This window comes from Rosa rugosa, chromosome 6 (assembly GCF_958449725.1).
Source record: "Rosa rugosa chromosome 6, drRosRugo1.1, whole genome shotgun sequence".
Classification (NCBI taxonomy): domain Eukaryota; kingdom Viridiplantae; phylum Streptophyta; class Magnoliopsida; order Rosales; family Rosaceae; genus Rosa; species Rosa rugosa.
In genome coordinates, this window is record NC_084825.1 from 42,704,846 (window position 1) to 42,728,613 (window position 23,768).

General features: G+C 34.7%; 2 protein-coding genes across 5 annotated transcripts; one reads left to right on the plus strand and one right to left on the minus strand.

The window, feature by feature from the left end:
* Nucleotides 1-16,601: 16,601 nt before the first annotated feature.
* LOC133716811 (uncharacterized) lies at nt 16,602-17,806 on the minus strand. Its single transcript, XM_062143466.1, has 2 exons — nt 17,711-17,806; nt 16,602-17,258 (listed from the first exon to the last, which is right to left on the minus strand). The coding sequence occupies exons 1-2, from the start codon at nt 17,804-17,806 to the stop codon at nt 16,602-16,604; spliced, it is 753 nt and encodes a 250-aa protein (XP_061999450.1).
* A 268-nt stretch (nt 17,807-18,074) lies between these two features.
* Nucleotides 18,075-22,601, plus strand: LOC133717173 (synaptotagmin-3-like). 4 transcript variants are annotated; one of them, XR_009849448.1, is made up of 12 exons: nt 18,075-18,435; nt 19,075-19,173; nt 19,282-19,332; nt 19,424-19,547; nt 19,621-19,739; nt 19,835-19,936; nt 20,042-20,116; nt 20,225-20,301; nt 20,383-21,049; nt 21,137-21,265; nt 21,386-21,579; nt 22,397-22,601. XR_009849448.1 is itself a non-coding variant. In XM_062143834.1 (11 exons), the coding sequence occupies exons 1-11, from the start codon at nt 18,325-18,327 to the stop codon at nt 21,512-21,514; spliced, it is 1,683 nt and encodes a 560-aa protein (XP_061999818.1). In that variant the 5' UTR covers nt 18,076-18,324; the 3' UTR covers nt 21,515-22,372. The 4 variants fall into 4 exon arrangements, 3 of the variants coding, with proteins under 3 accessions (XP_061999818.1, XP_061999819.1, XP_061999820.1); XM_062143834.1 differs by lacking the exon at nt 22,397-22,601 and having other exon boundaries at nt 18,076-18,435; nt 21,386-22,372; XM_062143835.1 differs by lacking the exon at nt 22,397-22,601 and having other exon boundaries at nt 18,416-18,435; nt 19,075-19,145; nt 21,386-22,371.
* The last annotated feature ends 1,167 nt before the right edge of the window (nt 22,602-23,768 follow it).

The window sequence follows — 23,768 nt, forward strand, 5'->3', positions numbered from 1 at the left end:
CGGTTCGTTCGTGTAAATTGCAGTTTTGGACGCCTTAACGATCACCAAATTGGCTGAAATTTTGCAGAGGTGATCCATACATTAGGACCTAAAAACTGAACGGTTAAGATGTGAAAATGTGATCGGAAATGGGTGAAAACAGTAAATCCGTTCCATAAGAAAAACTAAGGACATCCTTACCTGAGAAAAATCCTATATATATATATATATATATATATATATATATATATATATATATATATTTGTGAGTATTTGAACATACATTAGTATTAGTTATGTATATATTCAGAAGTTAATCAATTTGTCACATTCTACCTTTTGGTAAATTACTGATTGACTTGGTAAAATCTAAACCCCAATTAGATTAGTGTACTCAACCAGATCATAATCCAAAGTTACTTTCTCAGATTCATGCATTTTTTTCTAGTTGAATTCACTTTCTCAAAAGGTAAGATCTAAAATAAATCTAAGCAAGCTTTTGGTTTACTTTTCCATGCAATTCAGTAGATTACAATTAATGGTCTTTGCTTTCTCATTGCATCCAATTTAATTTGCTCGTACTCATTTTCTTTTATATCCAAACAGCAAATGTCAGTGGAGAACCTACCAACCCCAATACTAAATTTATTGGTTTGTGTTTGGTAGGCAGTTTGGCATGGCTTGATTTTCTCCATCCTCATCGAGTTCTTTTTCCTTTTCAATCAATGTCCATAGATTTCATCTTTCTATTTCCTTTCCTTTTTGGATTCGAGTTCTATCCAAATTGGAAAGGCTGGGTAGTTCTTATTAATGTCACGGTATTGATGAGGCCATTTGTACTGCAGATTTTAAGGAGGCAGCAACTTCGCATGTGTTACAAATGGACATGATTTTGGCATTGAAAAAAAAAAAAAAATACAACAGAACTAGTAGTCCTCATCTAGTTCATCAAAAGCTAGCATTCAAGAGTTGCATGCACGTATAACTCTTTTTCGATCAATTTGGATAAGGTTGTAGCTTAGAATCTCTCTTTTTTCGAAAAGAAGAAAATTGTGAACCTAAATTTTTTGAGATGGGTGTACCTAGACTTGACAAACGCCGGATAAATATGTGGAACATGATAGCGTACCAGTAAATTATTATTTGGAGAATGCTTAAACGAAACACGACTCCTTATCTCTTGTGGAAACTGTACATTAAGACCAGTTAAGACTTAAGACTAAAAAAAAAAAAAAAAAATTATGATACCGGATTGTAAAATTGTCACCCAAAGTGACGGTCAAGCTTGGTTTAAACGTCGGATAAAGATTAAAAATTTAGTTTAAAGTTTAAGTTACACCACAATGAGGGATTAGTTGACATCACAATTTTTTAATATATCAAGTACAAAAATTGAAATGTACTAAAATGTTGTTATTCTTAACAAGTATTTATTGAGTTAACACTAAAGCGAACCGTTTAAAAATTGACTTTTTATCGTGGTGGCTCAATATAGACATGAACTAATAAATCACAACTCAAATACTTATAATTTCATTAGTGTTTGTATCCGTGTAGTATTTTTCGATAGCATTCTAAAAAAACTTCACAAGTCTAAAGTATAATTGTGTGCAATTTTGCCATATTTGCCCTGCTTGAGGTATATATGCAATTTTTTTTTTGAGAGAATAAATAATTAGAACATGCATTTCCTTGAGGTATACATGCATATGTCATATTGCTTCGTATAGGGTTTTGCATGCATGTTCTGATCGAGCTATATATCTGGTATCTATAGGAGGAATACCATTATCTTTGAAAATTTTGACCTAGCAAACTTATAAATTATGTATTTTTTTTTTTTTGGGTCGTCCTTGACGTGGCAAAGCTTACACGAATATCGATAGCTTCCAGAGACTCAAATGTATGTACTTGGTTCTGAGCCATGATGAAGGCGATCGATCTGTGCAGCAAGTTAAAAACAAAACAACGAGCAATACTGGAAATGGATACGTCATGAAACTCAGATAGGAGAAATTTGGATAAAGTCATGCCCACTAGCTAGCTGCCACCAACCCCACTCTTCTCTTTTGTTTTGGGGGGTAGGTGAAACCAATGAGAAATTCATGGATGTTGGATTTTCAAAGGCATATATAGTAATAGTAGTACCACTGCTCCAAATTCTCATGAGAAATTTTCCTCCAATTTCCCAGTTGGTTCTACCAAAAAAGAGTGATGAAGACATATTTGGATATATTCATATATAAATAATATGTTTGAAACCAACCAATTAATCAACATCTCACCTATTTGTGTAAGTGAAACTTAAACAAATGAGATCTACCCACAGACTATATTTTAGAACTATAATCTAAGCTTGCATGCTTATATGTGTATGTATGTAGAAAGCAATTAATGAACTAATCTAGCTTCCTCTCACGTTAACGCCCTTGCTAAATTTCAATGGATTGCTGTGTGTATGAAAAATCATAGGCGACAATGTCCGTATATAATTTAGCTTTTTGTGTTTTTTTTTTTTCCTTATCTCATATATAATTAAGATTTAGAGTTTTACTTTTATATTTTGAACGCTCAAAAATCTGAGAGTTAAACACTAAACTCATAATTGCCCAAAAAAAAAAAACACTAAGATCATACTAATTTGTCTCTGGAGCACGTCTAAACACTATCCTTGGGCTCACTAAATAATCAGTGTCCATGCCAAAACCTGAGAGTTATGCAGTGCACTACCCTAATAATATATGTCCTTAATTAATATTGAATACGTGTCAAGTAATAATTTGTTGAATATATTGATCATGACAGTATTTGATTGATATAAGCTAACAAACTAGAGTCAAAGAACTCGGTGACTTTTTCTTTACCAAAAGAAAAAGGGCTTTTTGGTGATGATATTCCGAGGCGTTTCCTTAATTGTGCGCCAGATGAAGTATGCATTAGGATCGTCTTAGGCAGATGAACCAACAACATCCATACAACAAATTAATATTGAAAGCAAAGTTAAACAAACAAACATAAATACTAAATATTCGAATTGTGTACTTTTCCACGTTTACTTTGACAAAGACCACTTTCTGGATCGAACTACCAATTTCTCATGACAAATTCAGAGTCATGAAAGTGTGAACATTTTTATATATGTATCCACGAAAAAGAAGGGACACTACACCAACCAAAAGTGTGGAGGAAGGATCTTAGAATTGTTGGACAAGACCAGGACTTGTTCATCTTATTCCATCATATCCATTTGACGCTATCCTAGCTCGGTAGGTCCTTAATAATTTGAGTTTTGTAATCTAATCTCTCTCTATTGTGTTTGGTACGTACTGAACGTTTTCACCAACCCGCTTTGCATTTTGCAAAGCAATAAACATGTCGTTATATGCAGTCACGCTTAACACCACCAGATTAAGGAGTAAACACTGTTAGACGTACATTCGATCATTCCTCTCAACCCCCGGCCGCCCTCTTCCTCCTTTTCATATTTTTCTCCCTCTGACCACCTAAGTAAGAAACACCAACAAAAGACTTGTCCTTTTCAATAAAAAAAAAAACACTAACGAACTTATTTGTTAGGAAATCATTCGAAGTCTAGCTTATCATGAACATTGGAATCTGTAGGTAAGAACCTCCACCCAAGAAAAAGTAAAGGATTTACAGTCAAATGATAGGTTAGTTTGTACTTTGTAGCGTACAATTTCTTTTCAGTTGATTTAGAGACATATTACGCAGTAGATTGTACAATTTTTTTCAATGATAGCACTAAACTGTGTTGTCCTACGGACCTCGTCTTAGACTTGATCTTCTTAATTTAGAGCCTCGTATTGGGAAACAAAAGTCACCGTGTTGGGTTAATTTTACAGTATGTTAATATATGACATACATACAATTATCACTTTTATAACTTAATTACTCAAACAAGAACCTTCTACAATTATCACTTTTAGGACTTGAGAGCCTCGTTTGGTTCACGAAAATGAAAGTAATTCCATTGTCTTTCCCACAAGAAGGAAAATGAAATTTCTCAAGAACTTTTAATTCCGATGTTTGGTAAACAGGAAAGTTGTTAAAATGTTTGTAATTAATGCAATAAAATAATAGCAAATTACCACAAACTACAAACTCAGCCCAACTTTTTCTATGCGCAGGCCGTGTTTTGAGGAAATCCATGCGGTACTGTAGCTTACCCATACACAAAGGCCAAGCCCATGCGGGCTAACTTCCGTTTTCTTTTAAATTTTCTGTTAAATAGTATTTTACTAAAATACCCTTCGCTTAGACCTGGATATGTTTTTCGTTTAGTTCAGTTTGGTAGATCTAGTTTCCTCTTCGTTCGAAACGAGCTCTGATTCTCTTCATTTTTGAATTGAATCAGTTCTATCTTCATGAGCAATCAACCCATACTTTTTTCTATTTATGCTCATGTCTTTGCTATACAAAATAGTATTTTTTTTTAGGTTGTGAAATATACAAATAAACAAAGAACTATTACATTTCATCTTGACTTTTCTAATAAACTACTCATTTATATAATAATATCCCAATCTAATAAACAAAAAACTGTATGTAATCTAGTCTCTGTGCTCTTATCTTCTTTGTTCCAATCGATACATCCTTTTGCTCTATTGCAGTAACCATCCTCTTTTGCCATTGCGATTAATGTGTGTATTATGAGAAATGTAAATATATGAGTACTGACCCTCAATAGTTTACTGACCCTCAAATATTTGATTAAGAAAATATCCACATAGCAATACTACCAGCAATAATAAGGTCAAATATCCACAAAGTCTATAGGTAGACATAATTGCAATGATCTTCTCATAAAGTAAAGCTAAGAAACCTGTCTAAAAATGCAAGCTCAATTGAACCGATAATAGAATCGAGTTGAATACCTCATGCAATCAAGCAAATGCACTCATGAAGCTAAAGCTATTGATCCTCATAAATAAACATCAAATGAGGTTGCAATATGTAAGACCCCGGAAATTTGTTATTAATTCCTAAATGTTTCCTGGGATTAATTAAGTTTTCGTTTGTACGAGTTCGTGTGTGACTCTAAAGAACGAGTCGGTATTGACATTGTGAGCTCAGTTTGTTTAGTTGCTTAATTTAAATGAAAAAATTTCTATGTGTTTTTCTTGTGCTTGTTAAGTTATCACGTTTCAGATTTGAATTTATTTATTTAAAATTCGGGGCGTGACACAATACACATAGGGTTACTGACCTAATAGCATACTGACCCTCAATAGCAATACACACAGGGTTCTCTAACTTCAGTTACACCATTCACAATCTCAAACCTCTTAAATCAACCATCACATACAGAAAGGCACATATGTCATCATTGCATATATATCAGAAACTTAAAGATGTCACTCAAAGAATGATCTTGACATGTTAATAAAGTAATCATTATGGAACATAAACTAGATACGATTCGGCACCATTATTTATCCAAACATTTTAAGACCTATCTAAGTAACACCATAATGACTCATAACAACATTCTCCAACAGAGCATGTCAATTATGAAGATCACAAAAAAATAGAATGAATCAGCCTCCCTATTCTACAAAGCTCCAGCAAATATATGAGTACTGATCCTCAGTAGTTTACTGACCCTCAAAAGTTTACTGAACAACAACATCATCATGCCAATTCAAAACACTCAATTACGAAAACCAGAACCAATAGCTATTCTTCTAACACAAGTTTGAGGACAATAAACATAGTGTTCGTGAAATCATGAAGCTAAGACTACTGACCCTCAGAAACTAAAGCTCATACAATTCATTTTGTACTATTGAGTCACAAAACTCATCATCTTCCATCAAAACAAGCAAATCTCATAAACAAAAGCTACTGAGCCTCAGAAACTAAAGTTAATGATCCTTAGAGGGTCCATATAATCATAGATTGCACATATTGCAGCATTTTAATGCTACTGACTCTCAATAATCATAGATTGCACATGTTGCAAGCATTTTAATGGTACTGACTCTCAATAAGCTCATACAATTCATCATCAGTCACATAAAATCAAGTTTCGTTGCTTAGCAACTCATCTTAATTGATATTGACCTCACTCTTCAGTGGATTTGCAGGCTGAGAACAAACCTTAGCTTCGCCGAGTTCCTTGCCGGTAGATTTGCAGGCTAAGACCAAAAAATAGCTTATCCGTCTAGCTTCGTCGCCTTGGTTATCCGATCACTTCGCCGCCTCGCTTCTCGGCCTAGCTTCACCCTGTCGCTTCTCCGATCGCTTCGCCGCCTAACTTCACCATCTCACTTCACCGCCTCGCTTCTCTGCCTAGCTTCACCGCGTCGCTGCCTAGCTTCACCATCTCGCTTCGCCGCCTCGCTTCTCCTGCTAGCTTCGCCGTGTCGCTGCTCTGGTTGCTTCACTGCCTAGCTTCATCGGAGCCCTAGATCTATAGATCTAGAAAAGATTTTGATTTTGGGACTGTTTTGATTTTGGGAGAAATGGCTAATACAGGTGTTAATGGCACGTTGCGTAATTTGTTTAAATTTCGAGTGCTATTGCTCTCATCAGGTTTAGATGGGCTAACAGGCCGTTAATATGTTTGGCCGCACGGGCTTCCGGAGTATAGAGCCTGCTCTTAGTAAATATATGTGATTATTTGTAGTTATTGGTAAAAAGCTCAGAAATTAAATAATGTGTTGTGAGTAATAAATGCAGGGAAAGAATGAGAGAAAGTGATTCATAGGGTTTGGAATGAACAATTTTTCCCCTTATTTTCCCTTCCTTCAGAAAAGTATTTCGTTTCTTTTTATATCACAAATGCAAAAGGAACAATTTTCCTTTCCTAATACTTACTTTCTGCGAACCAAACGTGTCTTTGATTTCTCAAATGAAAACCTACTTTATTCTAACAAAAACCTTATTTACCTTAATGAGAATTTCTTCCAGTTACCAATTTTACTCTAATGAGGACTTTATTTACCTTAATGAGGACTTCTTTCTAGTTACTACATGAGTCCTCAAAGTGGTAACATGAATCCTCAAATCTGTAAATATTACATGAAATACGATATATATGAGGAATATTAACGTACCATAAATTTACCCCAAATGAGAAACCTAAGGTTGCCAACAAGTTTCTCGAAACTACTTTCACTATTGCCCGTAGCAGTACAAAGGTGCCAGTACATGAGCTAGGGTTCGAATCTTCATGATGTTAACCTTCCTAATGATTAGTTTTGTTTTCCAGTAATTTTCTTTTGCTCGGGGAAATGCTCTCTGCCCTGTTTCAAAAAAAAAAAACTCCCTAGCTTCCCACGGAATTGAAGAAAGAGAGGGTTACATGTTCTTTATCATATATAGGATAAATTACGCGCTGGCCATGGTTTGGAATTCTACTATTTGTAGGTAGAATTGGTCTATCGATCACTCTATCAGTTGCTTATATATAATTGTTTCCACAAATAATACTTTGCGTGACAATTTTTTAACGCATTTTACTTGGCCATGTTAAACTGACAAGCTAATCATCCAGAATGAATCAATCTTGAAAAACAGTAATTTTGGATAAAGGGATTCCTAGCTAGCACTCCATCATAGTTAATTAATCTTGATCGAAGAATGAAATTACTTGTGTCCATGACCATGAAATAGAATAATGGATTTGTGTGACTGTGGGGATTAACATGTTCGAAGAGTAGTTTAACAGGTTTCTGTGCAGGACTGTGCTGCTGTGCAGCTTGCAGTTGCAGTTGCAGGACTAAGAAAAATATAAACTCTTTCTAATAATTACTTTCTCGAAGTCATAATGCATGCTAATTAATCAATTTAATTTCTGCTAAACGAGCTATTAAATAGTTGTTTAAATGTTGCTTCCTATGCATAGGCATTGAATTTTTGTATCACATGTCTTGATATAAAATAAAACAGCCATTAATTCAGATTTTTAATTGTAAGGTGGGTATGGACGGCTAGCTAGGTTTCTCAGAAGGATCCAGCTCCTCTAAAGTGAGGAGGGCGCGAATTTACTTCAATTTCATAAAATCTGGACTCTCTGTCTAATCTAAAGGTCCTAACAATTGACACATCACATTTCTACTAATTTTTAGTTTTTAGTCTAAATCACAGTTATGTTGTTGTTAACCCTAGCTAGAAAAAAAATTGACGAGAGGAGAAAGGAAATATTTCTCTAATCCTTGCCAAAATGCTTGGGATGTCGATCATCTGCCACTTGAATCAACTGCAAAATGAAGGTGTACTGTCTCATCTAATGATGTTGTGTGCTTATAATAGGTATTGTTTGATCACATGCAATACCCTGTAATTTGGGGCCAGCAACTGTAATCTTGTTCTCTGTCATTTGGTGTTTAATCACAATCACTTGTCATCGCTGGGAAGAAATCTAAACTTATATGAATAATCAATCTCACCAAGTCTTTCCTGATTAATCAATCCCACGCGGCGGCTCACGCTGAGTCAATGCTTCCAGGGCACGAGATCGCCGTCGATAAGATTCACGATTGTTCTGATGGGCAGTCATGCTAAATCCTGTTTATTTTTCTGAATTAAACCTCCCTCCCTCACTCCTCCATGGGGAAAAAAGAAAAATCATTTTCCGTTCTCTTCCAACACAAGCAAAAAAGAAAAAAAAAACGCCAAGTTTATTGTTTGCATTTTGGTCTTTGATCATGATTTTCTTATTCAAAAATATTGATTCGTATATTCTGGGTATGTTCAGATGTCTCTACCAATGGAATTCTCCTTCAAATCAACATTTTCAAAAGCCCTAATCTTATGTTGTACAGAATACATCCGATTTGTATTTATGAATATAGAATGAATAGCTTTGTTGATAAATTTATTAATTAACACAACTAACCATGGAAGCAAAGAGAAATAGACGAGGAATAAGAAGGAACTTAGACGTAGAGGAGAAACACTGACGATAACTCTCCAACTTTTTTTTTTTTTTTCCTAGAGTTAACGGCAAGTTAACTGGGGTTTAGACTATCAATCAAAAAAATTGGTAGAAGAGTGATGTGTTAATTGTAGAACCCTTAGATTAGATAAAGAGTCCAGATTTTATGAAATTGAAGTAAATTCACACCCTCCTCACTTTAGAGGAGCCGGATCCTTCTCAGAAAGGGTTCCAATAAACGATGGTTTTTTTTTTTTGATAAGTCCAACAAACGATGGTTGATATCTTGAATTATAAGAAGGCTACACTAACTAAAATTCACAACTACTCCTAAATATATAAACCAAAAACAAATAAATGAAATCCTAGCTAGTGAAACCTTGCAATATTGTCTAAGAATTCTTAACGTACGCAACCAACTCGCCTAAATCAACCACTAAGAGAAAGCCGATAGTTGTATTTCTAATGTCACGGTACTATTACAAAGAATTTGTCATGTTGTGATCCGGTCAAAATGATTTTTCTATCGCAATATTACAATATATTCAAATGAAACTAAAAAAGATAGGCAATAAAAATTTGATCGTCATAATCTCTTTTCTCCCTTGGAATCAAGCTGCTCATGGGAATTGGCCTTCGATCTTATATATCCCTTTTCATTAATCCTTATTGAACTCTTTGTACGATTTATATGAAATTACGTACAACTAGAATACTTTGACCAAATTTTGGGACTTAATGACTAGAATAAATGGTACCAACATCTCATACATTTTTATATCTAATCTTTTTGGCTATGCAAATAAGAACAATATGGGAATCATGGAGATAAAAGAATACGATATACCAGTCTTCTAGATGCTTAGAATGCAAACATACATCAAAGATTCCTCTAACACCAGTACAAGTTTTAAAACTTTATATCAATTGGTCTGTGTTTATTGTTTAGTATATACATCATTTGTAGAGTTGGTACTAAATATGTGTACTTAAGTACTGGCATTTCTAGCGAGGATGGGAGCAGAATCTCTTCGAGTAACGAGAAGCACAAGGGAAAGTTCAGAAAGTCTATTATTTAAAAATAAGAATACAAGAATTCATACTTGTTTTTTCTGTTTCTCATAAATTAATTTGGAAGGTGATTAATATGATTCTAGTTTAGATGGTCTCTTCATGATGATTCATTAACACACACAAAATCAACCTCTAATCGTTTCGTTTAAGATCGATCTAGATCTCGCTTGTTGGGCCTAGCTCTTTGTAACTGTTTCTGTTTAATATAATTACTTGACAAAAAAAAAAAAGACCTAGATCTCACTTGTTGCAGATGCATGGTATTGAAAAGTTTACTGATCAAATTAACAAACGAATTCAAGACAACCGTATTCGTAGATACACACGTATGATTTTTAATTTGGAAAGACTACCTTCTATTGTTTAACTTATTAATGTTTTTAGAATTTCGTCATAAGATTTTAATAGTTTTGGAGATTTTACATCAAATTAAACTAACCGGACTGGAGCAGCAATACTTGGAAGCTGAGGCATGTAGAGCGGGTCTTCTACTTGGTATTCACCAAGGTTGGTCTGAAATTGACATTGAAAGCGACTCTGTCATTCTGATTGCTGCGCTCAATAGTTCGAAGCAGGATTTCTCTGAGCTAAGTCGGATTTTAGATGATTGTAAAGATTATTTTAATGCTTTTCAGTCAGTTAGAATTCGTCATATTTACCATGAAGCAAATGGTGTTGCTGATAGATTTGCGCACCTTGCTAGTTTGTTTGCTATTGATGATGTTTGGTTAGATGAGACTCCTGCTATTATTCAGGATGTTCTCTACGAGGATTATTGTAAGTGTTTTCCTGTAGCACGGGGTTCAGGTTTTATGTCCCCCCCCCCCCCGGTTGCAAAATCCCCGGTTGCAAACCCCAGTTGCAAAATCATACTATTAATATAATAAATGAAACCGGACGTGGGGCTGAGCCTCCCAGCTAGGCTGGGTTCCAAACCCCTTTCAAAAAAAAAAAAAATCTAACCGGACTGGTTGATCCAAAAGGGGTTGGTTCCATCGTGATCGAAATATTCTCATCAAACGAATGAATAAACATGCATGCGCCTCTGTTGCCGTGCATGCTATCTAGGTAATCTAGCTAGGTATTTCCAAAAAAAAATTTTAAAAAAATAAAACAAAGGTCTTCTCCAACTCTCCCACTCTTCTTGGCAGGCTGAGGCAAGCTATAAACGCGCGCGTACATGCATAGTGGTAGCTAGCAAACCAAAGCCTAAACAGATCGATCGAGAAGAGGTCTACCAGCCACTCATTGGACTGTTTATGTTTGAATATCAGGCAGTGTGTATAATTGGACAAATAATGATTAGATCATGACTGTGACCCAGGAATTTAATATGGGGGGTATTCAACCAAGTGCTTCTTCTGGATAATATTGATAAGAAATTAGGTTGCTTTTTGGTTCACTTCTAGAAGTAGAGACAATGGTTGATTACCAGGGCTTTCCTCTTTGTAAGGCAAAAAAACAAAACCTAATCAAATTTCAAATTTGCCCTTCGAACCAAATAAGGTAAATAATTTCAAATTCACTAATTATATCACAATTTTAGCTCAATTTTAAATTCAAATTCTAAAATTTACAATTCGTCAATAAATAATTTTCAGACAAAGAAGACTAAATGCTAGAGGTGGCAAACGGGCCACTAAGCACGAGCACGGCACGGGCCCGGCACGCTTAAAAGAGGCCCGGCACGGCCCAAGCCCGTTAGTGGCCCGGCACGACTTGAGCACGTTAGAATAACGGGCCGGGTTGGGCCTAGGAATATTGACCAATTGGCCCGGCCCGAGCCCGTACGGCCCAAGCACGACATATTGTGGGCCGGCCCGTTACAAATACAAAATTTCATTTTGTTTTTAAAAATATTTAAAAACCACAATGATGAGATTTGAATATTAGACCTCTTTATTTAAAATCTCATGACAATTCAACCAATGCTATTTCTTTATATTGTCAAAATAGTGAAATAAAACATTATATCCTTGTTTTGACATAAAGTATTTTTTCTAATCTCATAACAATACAACTATAGAATGAAGGAAAGAATAATATGATACTAAATCTTCATTATATTAATAAAGATTAATCTCACAATAATATACTACAAGCAATATATTTTGAGTTTTTTTTTTCTTTCTTTCTTTCTTGTAGACTACAAGTTGTAGTGGAATATAAAAAATATTAGAAAACTAATCTTAAAAAGCTAAGATTAAGAAAAATATTGTAGAACTTAATTTATTTTAATTTTCTAAATAGTTAAATAAAATTAATTTTTATTTATTCAAATTAAGATTTTAAAATCGTGCTTTATAGTGGGTAGGCACGAGCTCGGCCCGTTTATTGACCCGGCACGAGCACGGCCCGGCACGATATGGGCTCGGGCCATGGGCCGGACCGGGCTTAATGTTTAAGTAAATGGGCTGGCACGAGCCCGGCACGATAATAAATGGGCCGACCCAAGCACGGCATGAAGCACAACTAGGCCCGCTTAAAATGGGTCGGGTCGGGCCGGGCCGGCCCGTTTGCCACCTCTACTAAATGCATTCATATAAACTCAATATACCTAAGATGTAGGTCTAATACTTATATACCTACATTATAGGATGAAAAACATTAGAACAAAAATTCAAACATTATTGCTTCATTTGTATCTATATAGTAGGTATTTAAAGTTGTATCGTAGAGATTTAATCTACCTAGACATACGAAGCAGGAAAAAAAAAACATAGAATATATTCTCAATCTAATCAAAAGGTACAAATATGTATATATAGAACTTATACCTAATTAAAAGATAAAATGTATGAAAGAGAAAATGTGAGATAATGAGAGAACCTTAGATATAGAGATATAGAGAAACTTGATTTTTTTTTTGAAACTTGTGAAATCTCACCTATAAATAAGGCATGTAAATGTGAAATAAAAATGTCTAATCAAATTCTAGGACAAATCTTACCTATAACACCATAATCGATTCTATATTAAAGGTAAGCAAAAACTTCTTACCAAATCTATAATAAAGGTAGCTGCGAATTGAAGATGTCATGTTAGTAAGACCTACAAATGATCTAAGAAGGGAGAAGCCACACAAAAAAAAATACTAATGTGAAAGAAAAAGCTAAAAATAAACAGAGAAATGAGAAGTATGTGTTGGAAATATGATATGCATGGAACAAGAAGAGGGAAAAAACGATGATTTGGTAGAAAAAATTAGGAAGAAGAAGAAGACAATGTGTGATAGGCAAGATCAAGGAAGAATAATATCTTAATATATCTAACTCGCTTAAACTAATTGACGGACTGAATCTGTCAACCTGAACCGTACTAGGTTTAAGGCAGTTATCAATGCCTTAACGATCATCATTTTGGCTGAAAATTTGCAGAGATGATCTATACACTAGTACCTAGAAATTGAACGGTCGAGATGTGGATATGCGACTGAAAAGTGACAAAAAACTCGAACTTCACACGTTAATTTCAAAGCGGAGCTTCGCTCTGGATTTGATCTGTATATATATATATATATATACACACACACACACACTTTTCGATTACATATCCACATCTCCACCGTTCAGTTTTTAGGTCTATATAAGTAGATCACCTCTGCAAATTTTCAGCTAAATTGATAATCATTAAGGTATTCAAAACTGCGATTTAAAATTATAAACATGAATGGTTTAGGTTGGACAGATCCGGTTCGTCCATTGATTTAAACTAAAAATTTGCAGATTTGATCTATACGTTAGGACAAAAAAACTGAACGGTCAAGATGCCGAAATGAGATCGAAAAGTGAGTTCTACAAAAAATCATTTAAAATGAAAAAAAGAAAAGAAAAAAGAATTACTTAATGGAAGGGCCCTTTATATAATATTAATATGTATATATGTGTATGCGCTTGGCCGCTTGCACTTATGAGTTTGACCAAATAAAAAAATTAAAATTCAAGTACATATATGACTTGGCCATAGACTTCGAATCGATACTAACTAATGTAAATAATATAATATACATGTGTGTGTGTGTGTTAAATCAGAGTCCCTATCCAAGAGATGACATCCCCAGGTAAAGAAAAATTGGTCAAAAACAAATGCCAATTACAAGCTTAAAAACAAGAACATACTGCAATACCTTTCAAGTTTATTGTTCATCTTTGCAGGAAAAGGTTTTCTCTATAAGTAATCGGATTGTACTTCAAATTTTCTTAAATGCTAAGCAATTTAACACTTAAGATAGACTGAAAAGGTCATGCAAGGTCTATTTTTATTAATAGAGCTGTAAACAAGAGGGAATAATTGGATTAAAACCCTCATGTCATTACGGAGCAATTAGCAATTTAGCATGTTAGATTGCACCTTATTTAGTCTAGTGGAAGCTGCATTAACAAATTAACTTCTGTCAGAGGACATGCATTAATCGATCAAGTTGGTTGTGGAACTGTGGAAGGGATAAACTATGAATGGCTCTGCCAAATTTGTCTACTGGGTCAATGTTATCGATCACTTGCATTAATTCTCGGTCATTGTCATTGAACAAATCCCACATTATCAATATTCTATTGGTATGATCTGACCATTAGTTAGAATTGGTAATTTGATATATAATTCTCCATTACAATTCACATCAATCATGCAATTCAGCAAACTGTACAATAACAGTATGTCTCTAAAAAATTGTCATAAACGGTCATTACTTTAGAGTAATTATCTTTTTCTCGATAAAAAAAAAAAAATCATTCATGACCTATTCATTTTTATTCAACAAAATTTGAAACAACAAATTTTGAACTGAAATTTCATACGTGAGACTCTTAGCCACTAAATTTACAAATCCCTAAACTAAGAAGAACTCAATGGCCTACAACATTATTGAAACAGATCATTATATCATCTAAGACATATTTTTTATTAGTTATTTATTTACTTTTGCTAAATCCAAGTACATCTTTGGTGAAAGCGAATAAAAACACTGAAACAAGCTTTCTAAGCGGTATGGGCATAACTGTAAAAAGTAGGTGTGCTACGTTTATAAGAGTAGTACGTACATACATTGAACAAAGACCCTTAAATCTAGTATCTCAGTCAGGAACATACCCTTGACAAAAATTACGCATTAAATGACAAAATTGAGATTGCTACAACAAACTCATTGACAAAGGAAAGCACTTTTGCACTAGAAGGAAGGAAATTGTACTAACCTAACCTAAGCACACGGTTAGAGTAAATAAATAGTTGTACATCTATGAAGCTTATAGGAACACTTCGACAAGTCAATAGGGTTGTGGAAGGAATTGGGGAACTTCCACCCCTAGAACTCACTAAATTAGGTAATAATGCACACTCCTTTAGCAAATATCTAGGATTAATCTAGCCTCATTCCCACGAAGCTCATGAACAAGAGTTGATATACATTATAGTTAAGCTTATGCCCTGAGTAGCAATTATATTAATTGGAAGTAAATGTACTGGGACTTTAGGCATGGTTGTTTTTCTTCTTTTTTGATAAACCAGTTGATTGCATTTTAAATCAAAAGCCAATGTATATAAAAACTTCAATTCACTTAGGGTATAAAACACAAAATTCAAGTTACACAAGTTTCTTTATTTCTTCTTAGGTACAAAATTCAAGGATGAAATTAAGTAGATGCTTAAGATTGTTTGCATTATCTCATAATGTATATAAAAAAAATGTATATGACTATACCTTCGGTCAAGAAGAACTTATCCCTTTTGGATCAAGAATAATTGAATGTGTGATGAAGAGATAGTAAAAAGAAGAAGAAGGAGAGAAAAAAAAAAAAAAGACAAAGCCCAAATACAGCAACTGCAATGTTTGGAATTGAAGTTAGTGAAACCGTGAAAGGGTATGTTGGACCAACTTGTTACCTCTATTTAATAAACTTTTGACCCAAAAACTTGTTTAGTGATTTTGCTAAGGTCTAATTTTATTTAGGCCCATAGGCGTTGGACTTGGAGTTGGGTTGGGTTTGCTAAACATGACTATAAAGTTTCACTCACAGAGCTGCTAAGACCACCCATTTGTTTTTTCTTTTCAAAGATTCTAATTACAGGATCAAGTGATATTTTTTTTTTTTTTTTCCGACAAAAGGATCAAGTGATCTTAGCTTAACAGAAAAACAATATGATAATTTTGCATGTTGATCGCACATTTTTCTTTTTTAAATCATAACTCGATGATCCCCTTAATATACTACATATTTTACTCAACATACTTTCAGATATCCGAAAGTATGTAAAATAATACTAATGGTCATCTCCTCAAATCTAAGTCATGAAATTTGGTGGAAAGTGCTAAAAATCTTAAACCAGCAAAACCTAGAGCAAACTCTAGAAGAGAGAAAATTAATCAAGAGCTTAGGCGCTTGGGCTATTATGGTACAAAATTACACAAATGATAATGTAATCCCATTACGCCTTCTATTTTTAATTTTTTTTTATTGAAGTTTGTACTCATCCGTCGTATTATTTGACAAAATCTTTGCGACCTTCTCAAAGCATATGCATATGCCAAGACACTCCAATAGTCTAAATGCATATGCCAAGACACTCCAATAGTCTAAACTTCAAAGACTTGCCAACCAATTATCTATATAAAGTTTTTTTTTTTTTTTTTTTTTGAGGAGAAAATGAATTACAACAACAAACCCCTTGGACAACCAAGGTTAACAGAATCTAGAAGCAGGGCGGACGAGGCCGTATCTGGAATGGAACCCAACCAAATCTTGGGATGAGAAAGATTATGACCCGTCGAAGTGATGGCATCTGCAACGAAATTGGCCTCACGGAAGATATGGGAGAAGGAAATGACCTCAAATTTCGCAGCAAGCCAGATTATGTCAGAGATCAATGATCTGATTCTCCAAGGCGAGGCACAAGCTCGATTAATACAGTTGAAAATGAGGAGTGAGTCACCCTCAACTTGAATTATTTTGATGTTTTGACAAAGAGCCTGGATGAGACCATCTTTAAGAGCACAACCCTCAGCAGTAGGTACTGAAGTGACACCAATCTTACGGGTACCAGCTAGGATAGGCCTCCCATTAGAATCCCTGATGATGAAGGCCGCAGCAGCACTATTACGACCCTTCACTGATCCATCAAAGTTGAGTTTAAAGAGGCCAGCTGGAGGGGGTTTCCAAGTGATAGTACCGATTGACTCATATCCTATCTTTGAAGCTATCTGATTGTTTCTTCTATAGTTGGACCCAACAGAGGCAGTAGAGAGAGTGATGTTATTTGGGGAAGCAAGAGAGTTGTTGAAAATTAAGTTGTTTCTTGCCCCCCAAATCTGCCAACATAATAAAATACAGTCTTCAATAGTGGTAGCTGATAAAGTTGGCCACTCTCAATTGCAAGCAAAGAAGATTGTCAATTTGGAACACCTATTTTCAAACGATTAAAGCACAAAATACAACACTTCAAGGTCTCACTTCATTCTTTATTTTAATTAGCTAAGAGTTGCTCTTTGGCATTGGAAAACATGCATCGCCCTTTCTCTTGTTTGACCATATCTAAAGCGAGAAAAAGTAAACGACTAAGTAATCATGATAAAGACAGGATAAGAAAAAATAGTGCATAGAGTTTTCCGACCAACTATTAACATAAAGAGCAATGTTATTTTGTTTCTCGATGTTGTTTCGTGTATGCATACTATTTTACAATAATAGTAGCTCAAAATATAATAAGATTGAAACTTGGAAGTGAGGAATGACAAATCCAGAGTTGGATCAAATAACATACGCCAAAATTTGGAAGGAATATGGCTATATTCACTTGTTCTTGACTCAAGAGCCATTTAGATGATGAATCAACATATATAAATGTATAATTATCCATTGCATTAATTGGACATTTGACAGAACAACCCACAAACCTCTGTAATTAAACCCGAAAATATAAATTATGTAATTGTCCGTGGTCGTTCATACTTTGAGGTTTCTCCTACGTGGCGTTTACCCAATTCATATACACCAACGGTCCAGATCTTTTCCAGCTTGAACTATAAAACCCCCGTTCTAGACCCCCAAGAGTTTGAAAAATCCGTGACTTAATTTTATAAGAAACAGAGTTTAACAAGGACAATGTCTATGCTAGAATTTAAGGTTGTTTCGAAGAAGTTGTTCAGAAACGTGTTCTCTTTTTTGGCGGTTTTTATTTGATGTGAGGGGGAGCTTAATTCCTAACGTATCTTAATTACTATACATTCTCCCTTAGAATCCATCGCTGGCCAAATCTCTATTTGTAGGAAATTAGAACTACCTTCATTCATCACCTTTTGTCCTTGTTAGTCCTTTTTCAATGCATGCTTACACTATCTGAGTTTCAGTTTCTTGGGAGGTTTTAGAAGAAGAAAGATGGGATTTCTGAGCAGCTTGTTGGAAATCCTTGGACTTGGAATTGGAATTCCTCTTGGACTCTTGGTGGGGTTTTACTATTTTATATATTCGAAGCCCAAAGAAGTAGAGGTAAAATTCATTATGTGTTCTTGTTCATGTTTGATGATCTGAGAATGTATTGATTGAAGCCATATTTCCAAGAACCGGTTGGCAATGGTGAAATGTTTAGGCTTTATAGGCAATTATTGTCAAATTGGTCTTAACATTGAGGTTGTAGACTTGTATCCAAGAACTGAGTTTAGCTGGTTATATTCTAGACATGCGCTTCACAGTTTATACTGATCATGCTTATACATTCTATGAAGACTGCAATTCAGAACTTTGAGTTTCTTATGCATTGTTCACATGAAGCCAGTCTTATAATATAATAATGAAATCTTATAATGCAATTCAAAGTTGATCAGGCTTCAGTTCTCAAGATTTTCAATCTTGTAATGTTTGGGGATGCAATGAACATATTGTCTGAAAATTGAGAACAAGCTAAACTTCAAACACTATGCAAAAGATGGTAGAATGGTTCCATTTTTTAATTTCTTGGAATTATGATCAAGGTCATTTTCTGACTTCATTAAATGGATCGATGCCAATCAAATTCAATGCCATGTGTAGTGGTGAAATCTCTATACCAAAAAGTAAAATGGACACAGAACAAAATTAGTTGATGCCTATATCTGCATAATTTATAGTAGCTTGACACTATGGGTGCAGGATCCAGTAATCAAGCCACTTCATGAGTTAGATAAAACTGCTTTGCAAGACCTTCTTCCAGAAATTCCATTGTGGGTGAAGAACCCAAATTATCATACAGTTAGTTTCGCCTTTCAATCTTCTTAATGCTCACTCGATTTTACCCTCTTGCTGCACGTAATACACTCATAATTCAAATCTGCATTGGTTTCATTTGTAAATGTGCAGGTGGACTGGATGAACAAATTCATTTCAGATTTATGGCCTTACCTTGATAAGGTGATCGAGATTCTAGTCATTGTGATTCATCTTTTTGTTTGTTTTTATTATTCCAAGTTTGACATATATATGAGCTTCACATAATGTACAGGAAATTACGGGTATGATAAGAAGCACGGCTGAACCTATATTTGCCGAGTACATTGGAAAGTTTAAGATTAAAGCAATTGCATTTGAGAGACTAAGCATGGGAACCGTTCCTCCTGTTCTTAATGGTGAGTTCATCTGAACAAGCATCATCTAATTCACTAGTCCTTGTGATCTTATCATTTATTTACATCTTTTCAGGTCTTAAAGTGTATGAGACTAATGAGAAGGAATTAATCATGGAGCCATCAGTAAAATGGGCTGGCAATCCGAACATTGTTGTAGTCATAAAAATTTTGTCTATACCAATTACATTGCAGGTAAAAATATCATTCCTTAAGAAAGAATGAAGAGTTAAATTTTCTTTCATGTGTATACATATGGTTTCCGAAAATTGACTAAACTTCATTTTCAGTTAGAGGATCTACAAATATTTTTGGCCCCAAGGATAACTTTGACACCTCTTGTGCCTGCCTTCCCATGTTTTGCAAACATAGTGGTGTCATTGATGGAGAAGGTAAACAGAGACACTAGTTCTGGTGCATTTCTTTCGTGCTTCATAAAGGTCGAAAGTAAATATGATCACTTTCTTTCTGAGCTACTCGATCTGAACTATCTACAGCCTCATGTAGATTTTGGAATGAGCATATTGGGCGGTGATATCATGTCTATACCTGGCCTCTACCATTTTGTTCAGGTGCTTCCCCAGTAATACTTTTATAGTGGAGTTAGGGTTTTATCTAAATCATCTGATGTTTGGTTGGTAGGTCAGATCTGATTTGACCATGAAACATATTGTCTGCAGGAAACTATTAAAAAGCAAGTTGCAGACCTCTACCTCTGGCCTCAAACTCTTGAAATACCCATTCTTGATGTTTCAACGTGAGTTAATTCGTGTTGATCAAATTTCTACTTCAGTTATTTTCTCCAACTTAAATTTTATAATTTTCCTTTTGTTGATAGAGTGGCTGTAAAGAAGCCAGTGGGAATACTACATGTAAATGTTGTTCAAGCGGTTAAACTCTTAAAGAAGGATATCCTAGGATCATCTGATCCCTATGTCAAACTCAGCTTGATTGCAGATGGATTACCAGCTAAGAAAACAAGTATCAAGAAAAAAAATTTGAACCCCGAGTGGAATGAGAAGTTCAAGCTTATTGTGAAGGATCCCAATTCCCAGTTTCTTCAGTTACAAGTCTTTGATTGGGATAAGGTTGGTGCACATGATAGGATAGGCAGGCAGTTGGTTCCTCTCAAAACGCTTACACCTTTCGAGATGAAGGAGTTCAAACTTGATTTGCTCAGGGACAGTAGTAAGGATACTACTTGTTTTCAAAGCAAGAAGCAAAGAGGGCAACTGGTGGTTGAGCTGAAGTTTGTGCCTTTCAAAGAGGAAAGGGGAAGGTTTAGTGGACCTTTGGATTTTTGTGAGCCAAAGGAAAATGGAACTACTAACGAAAATGGAATCAACGAAGTGTCATTGTCATCGGATGATGGAAGTAATGGGAGTACTCTAGGTGGAGCTGGTTTACTATCAGTTACGATCCAAGGAGCTGAGGATGTGGAAGGCAAATGTCACAACAATCCTTATGCTATGATCCTCTATAGAGGAGAAATGAAGAAAACAACGGTAAAATTTGGTTTTCAAAGATATTAACTCATCCATTCTTTATTACTTAGGTCTCATATTAATGTAAAATTTGGTTTCTTCGATCAGATGATTCGAAAAACTCGTGATCCAAGATGGGATGAAGAATTCCAGTTCATGCTCGAGGAGCCTCCTTTACATGATATAATTCACATTGAGGTCCTCAGCAAGCGAACAGGAATTGGTTTTCGATTTAAGGTTGTGAGTTCAAGCACTGATGCTTCCACATATGATTTTTATATATGTACTGGTACTCTGGTAGCCGATACTATTTGCAGCACAAAATTTAACAACTCGTCACCATCTTTCGCTGTGTAGGAGTCGTTGGGATATGTGGAGATTACTCTTGCAGATGTTGTACACAACGGCCGGATCAACCAGAAATATCACTTGATCGATTCGAAGAATGGAGTTATACATGTTGAGATCAGCTGGAAGACGATATGAGGAATGAAACCTGGAAATTGAACTAGAGGAGAACATTGTTGACTCTGTGAATGAAAGTTCATACAGTACTATACTCTCCTGGACTTGGCATTATACGCTTCAATTTATTGGTCATTAAAAGTTTCATTATTCATTAGTGAGGTAGCAAATACAGGTCCTCTATACAAGCTGAAGGATTCTTTTTGTCTCAAATTCCATTACATTGTACATGCCAATGAGTCTAGAGATATACCAGTTTCACAAAAACATATGCTAATGACACTGAAGCTGTAATTTATGGTCTTATATTCTGTATATGAGTCTAGAGATATACCAGCTTTCATTTTTTGCAAACAAAAATGTTTAATATTATTAGTACAAATGGGGATTTCATTGTTATATACATCAATTTAACTGCATTCTCATTATTATCCAAAATTCCACTACCAGTTATGTCATTAGATCAAATGATTTATTTGGAGCTTTAAGTTTTTTATTTTGTAACAAGAGACCAACTAGCTTTTCTTAATTCTTATGGTGGGTGATTGAACTTTGACAAGGTCAAATTCATGTCAACCTCAACTAATTTGAAACTTTAGAAAATAGTGATACAGAAGAATCAAGACACCAACTTAGTTGGTAAACCATACCAATCTTCAACTAAGACGGTTAATCATCTTCTTGAAATTGGGATATTTGAGGTCATATTTTTCTATGTTCTTCTTGTTCTGGTCGACATCTGCTCGCATATTGGTTGGCCAAAGTAAAAATACTTTCAAACCCATCAGCATCAATGAATATTGTAAACAATATATACAGGTTATAAAATTATGTACTAATTAATTAAAGCAAGAATTGCTTATAAGGTCAAAAATATTATAATGAATTTCTTTGTCCATGCAGAAAGGCCAAAGATGATGCTTGGAAAGGTGAGAGCTTTACAAGTGGAAATGACTTGTTCCCTTTTTTGGCCTCTTTTGAGAACTTTACAAGTAGATATTGCTGAAAATACAATGACAAAATGACTGGAAAACCCTTTCTTGACCTTTTTTGTTTTGTTTCCTTTATATTTATTTTGATGTCCAAATTTTCTTATATTGACATTGTTGAGGAGAAGGTTCTTTAGACATGTCGAATAAATTAAGCCAATCATATCCCATCAAACGCAACTTCACCTCAATCAATAATCAATTTAATGTTCTGTTTGATTACAAGAATCTACATGACTTGACATTGAGGAGGGATATTCAAAAGAAATAAATTTACAACTAGATTGATAGCCAAAAAATTATCTAAGTGAGGATGACTAATGTCATAACAGGAAGTAGAGAAGATCAAATTTGATAATAAAAGGTTGAAGTGAACATAGACATGATATCACTCGCCATTATGTTTCAAGTGATGACTAATATATGCTAGAACAAATTTGTAGGTATGGATTATGAGAGAATTTATGCTTCTAAGGCACGTTGTAGCAACGCTTGTCTTAAGACATTATTTGCCCCACTATCAAGTGTGCAAAGGGGATAATCAAATATGCCTCTAGAATACAATGAAGTCCAACACAATGCTGTTGTTGGTCTTCGTTTTGCACTCACGCAAACCAACTGAAACACTCAAAAGAAGGTTTACAAGATGCCTTAAGATTAATAGAAACTAACTGTGAACTATTAGAAGAAATGACAATTTTTATCCTCACTTCACCCATCTTTAGATCTCAGTGAAATTCAAATTTGTGACTTTCACAATGTTGATTTTACCAATAATCAACAAACATTGGTGAGCTGTGGTTGCTCCATGTTAAAGCAAACATAGCTTCTTCTTTTTCTAATCAATGAGAGAGCAAGGAGTCGAAAGAACAATTCTTAGGTTCACCCCTGGGTGAACAAGCATATTCACCCTATTATCGATTAACTCACTTTTACTTAATAAATTTATAATCCAACGGTCCATATCTTAAATTAGCATTTAAAGATCATCTCTGTAAAAAATCAATCGAATTGAAAATCGTTTAATTATCTAATTGAATGAAATAAATGAACGGTTCTAACAACACTTACTGCTATTATGATGAACCGTCCATGTATTTCATATAAATGAATAATTAAAAGGTCTTCAATTTGATTGATTTTTTACAGAACTAATCTTTGTATTACATTATACAACTTGAATGGTTGGATTAGAAAATTAAAAAGTTATTATGTGTTAATCATAAGAGAGGGTGAATATGCTGCTTCACCCCAAGGGGTGAACCTGAGAATTGTTTGAGTCGAAA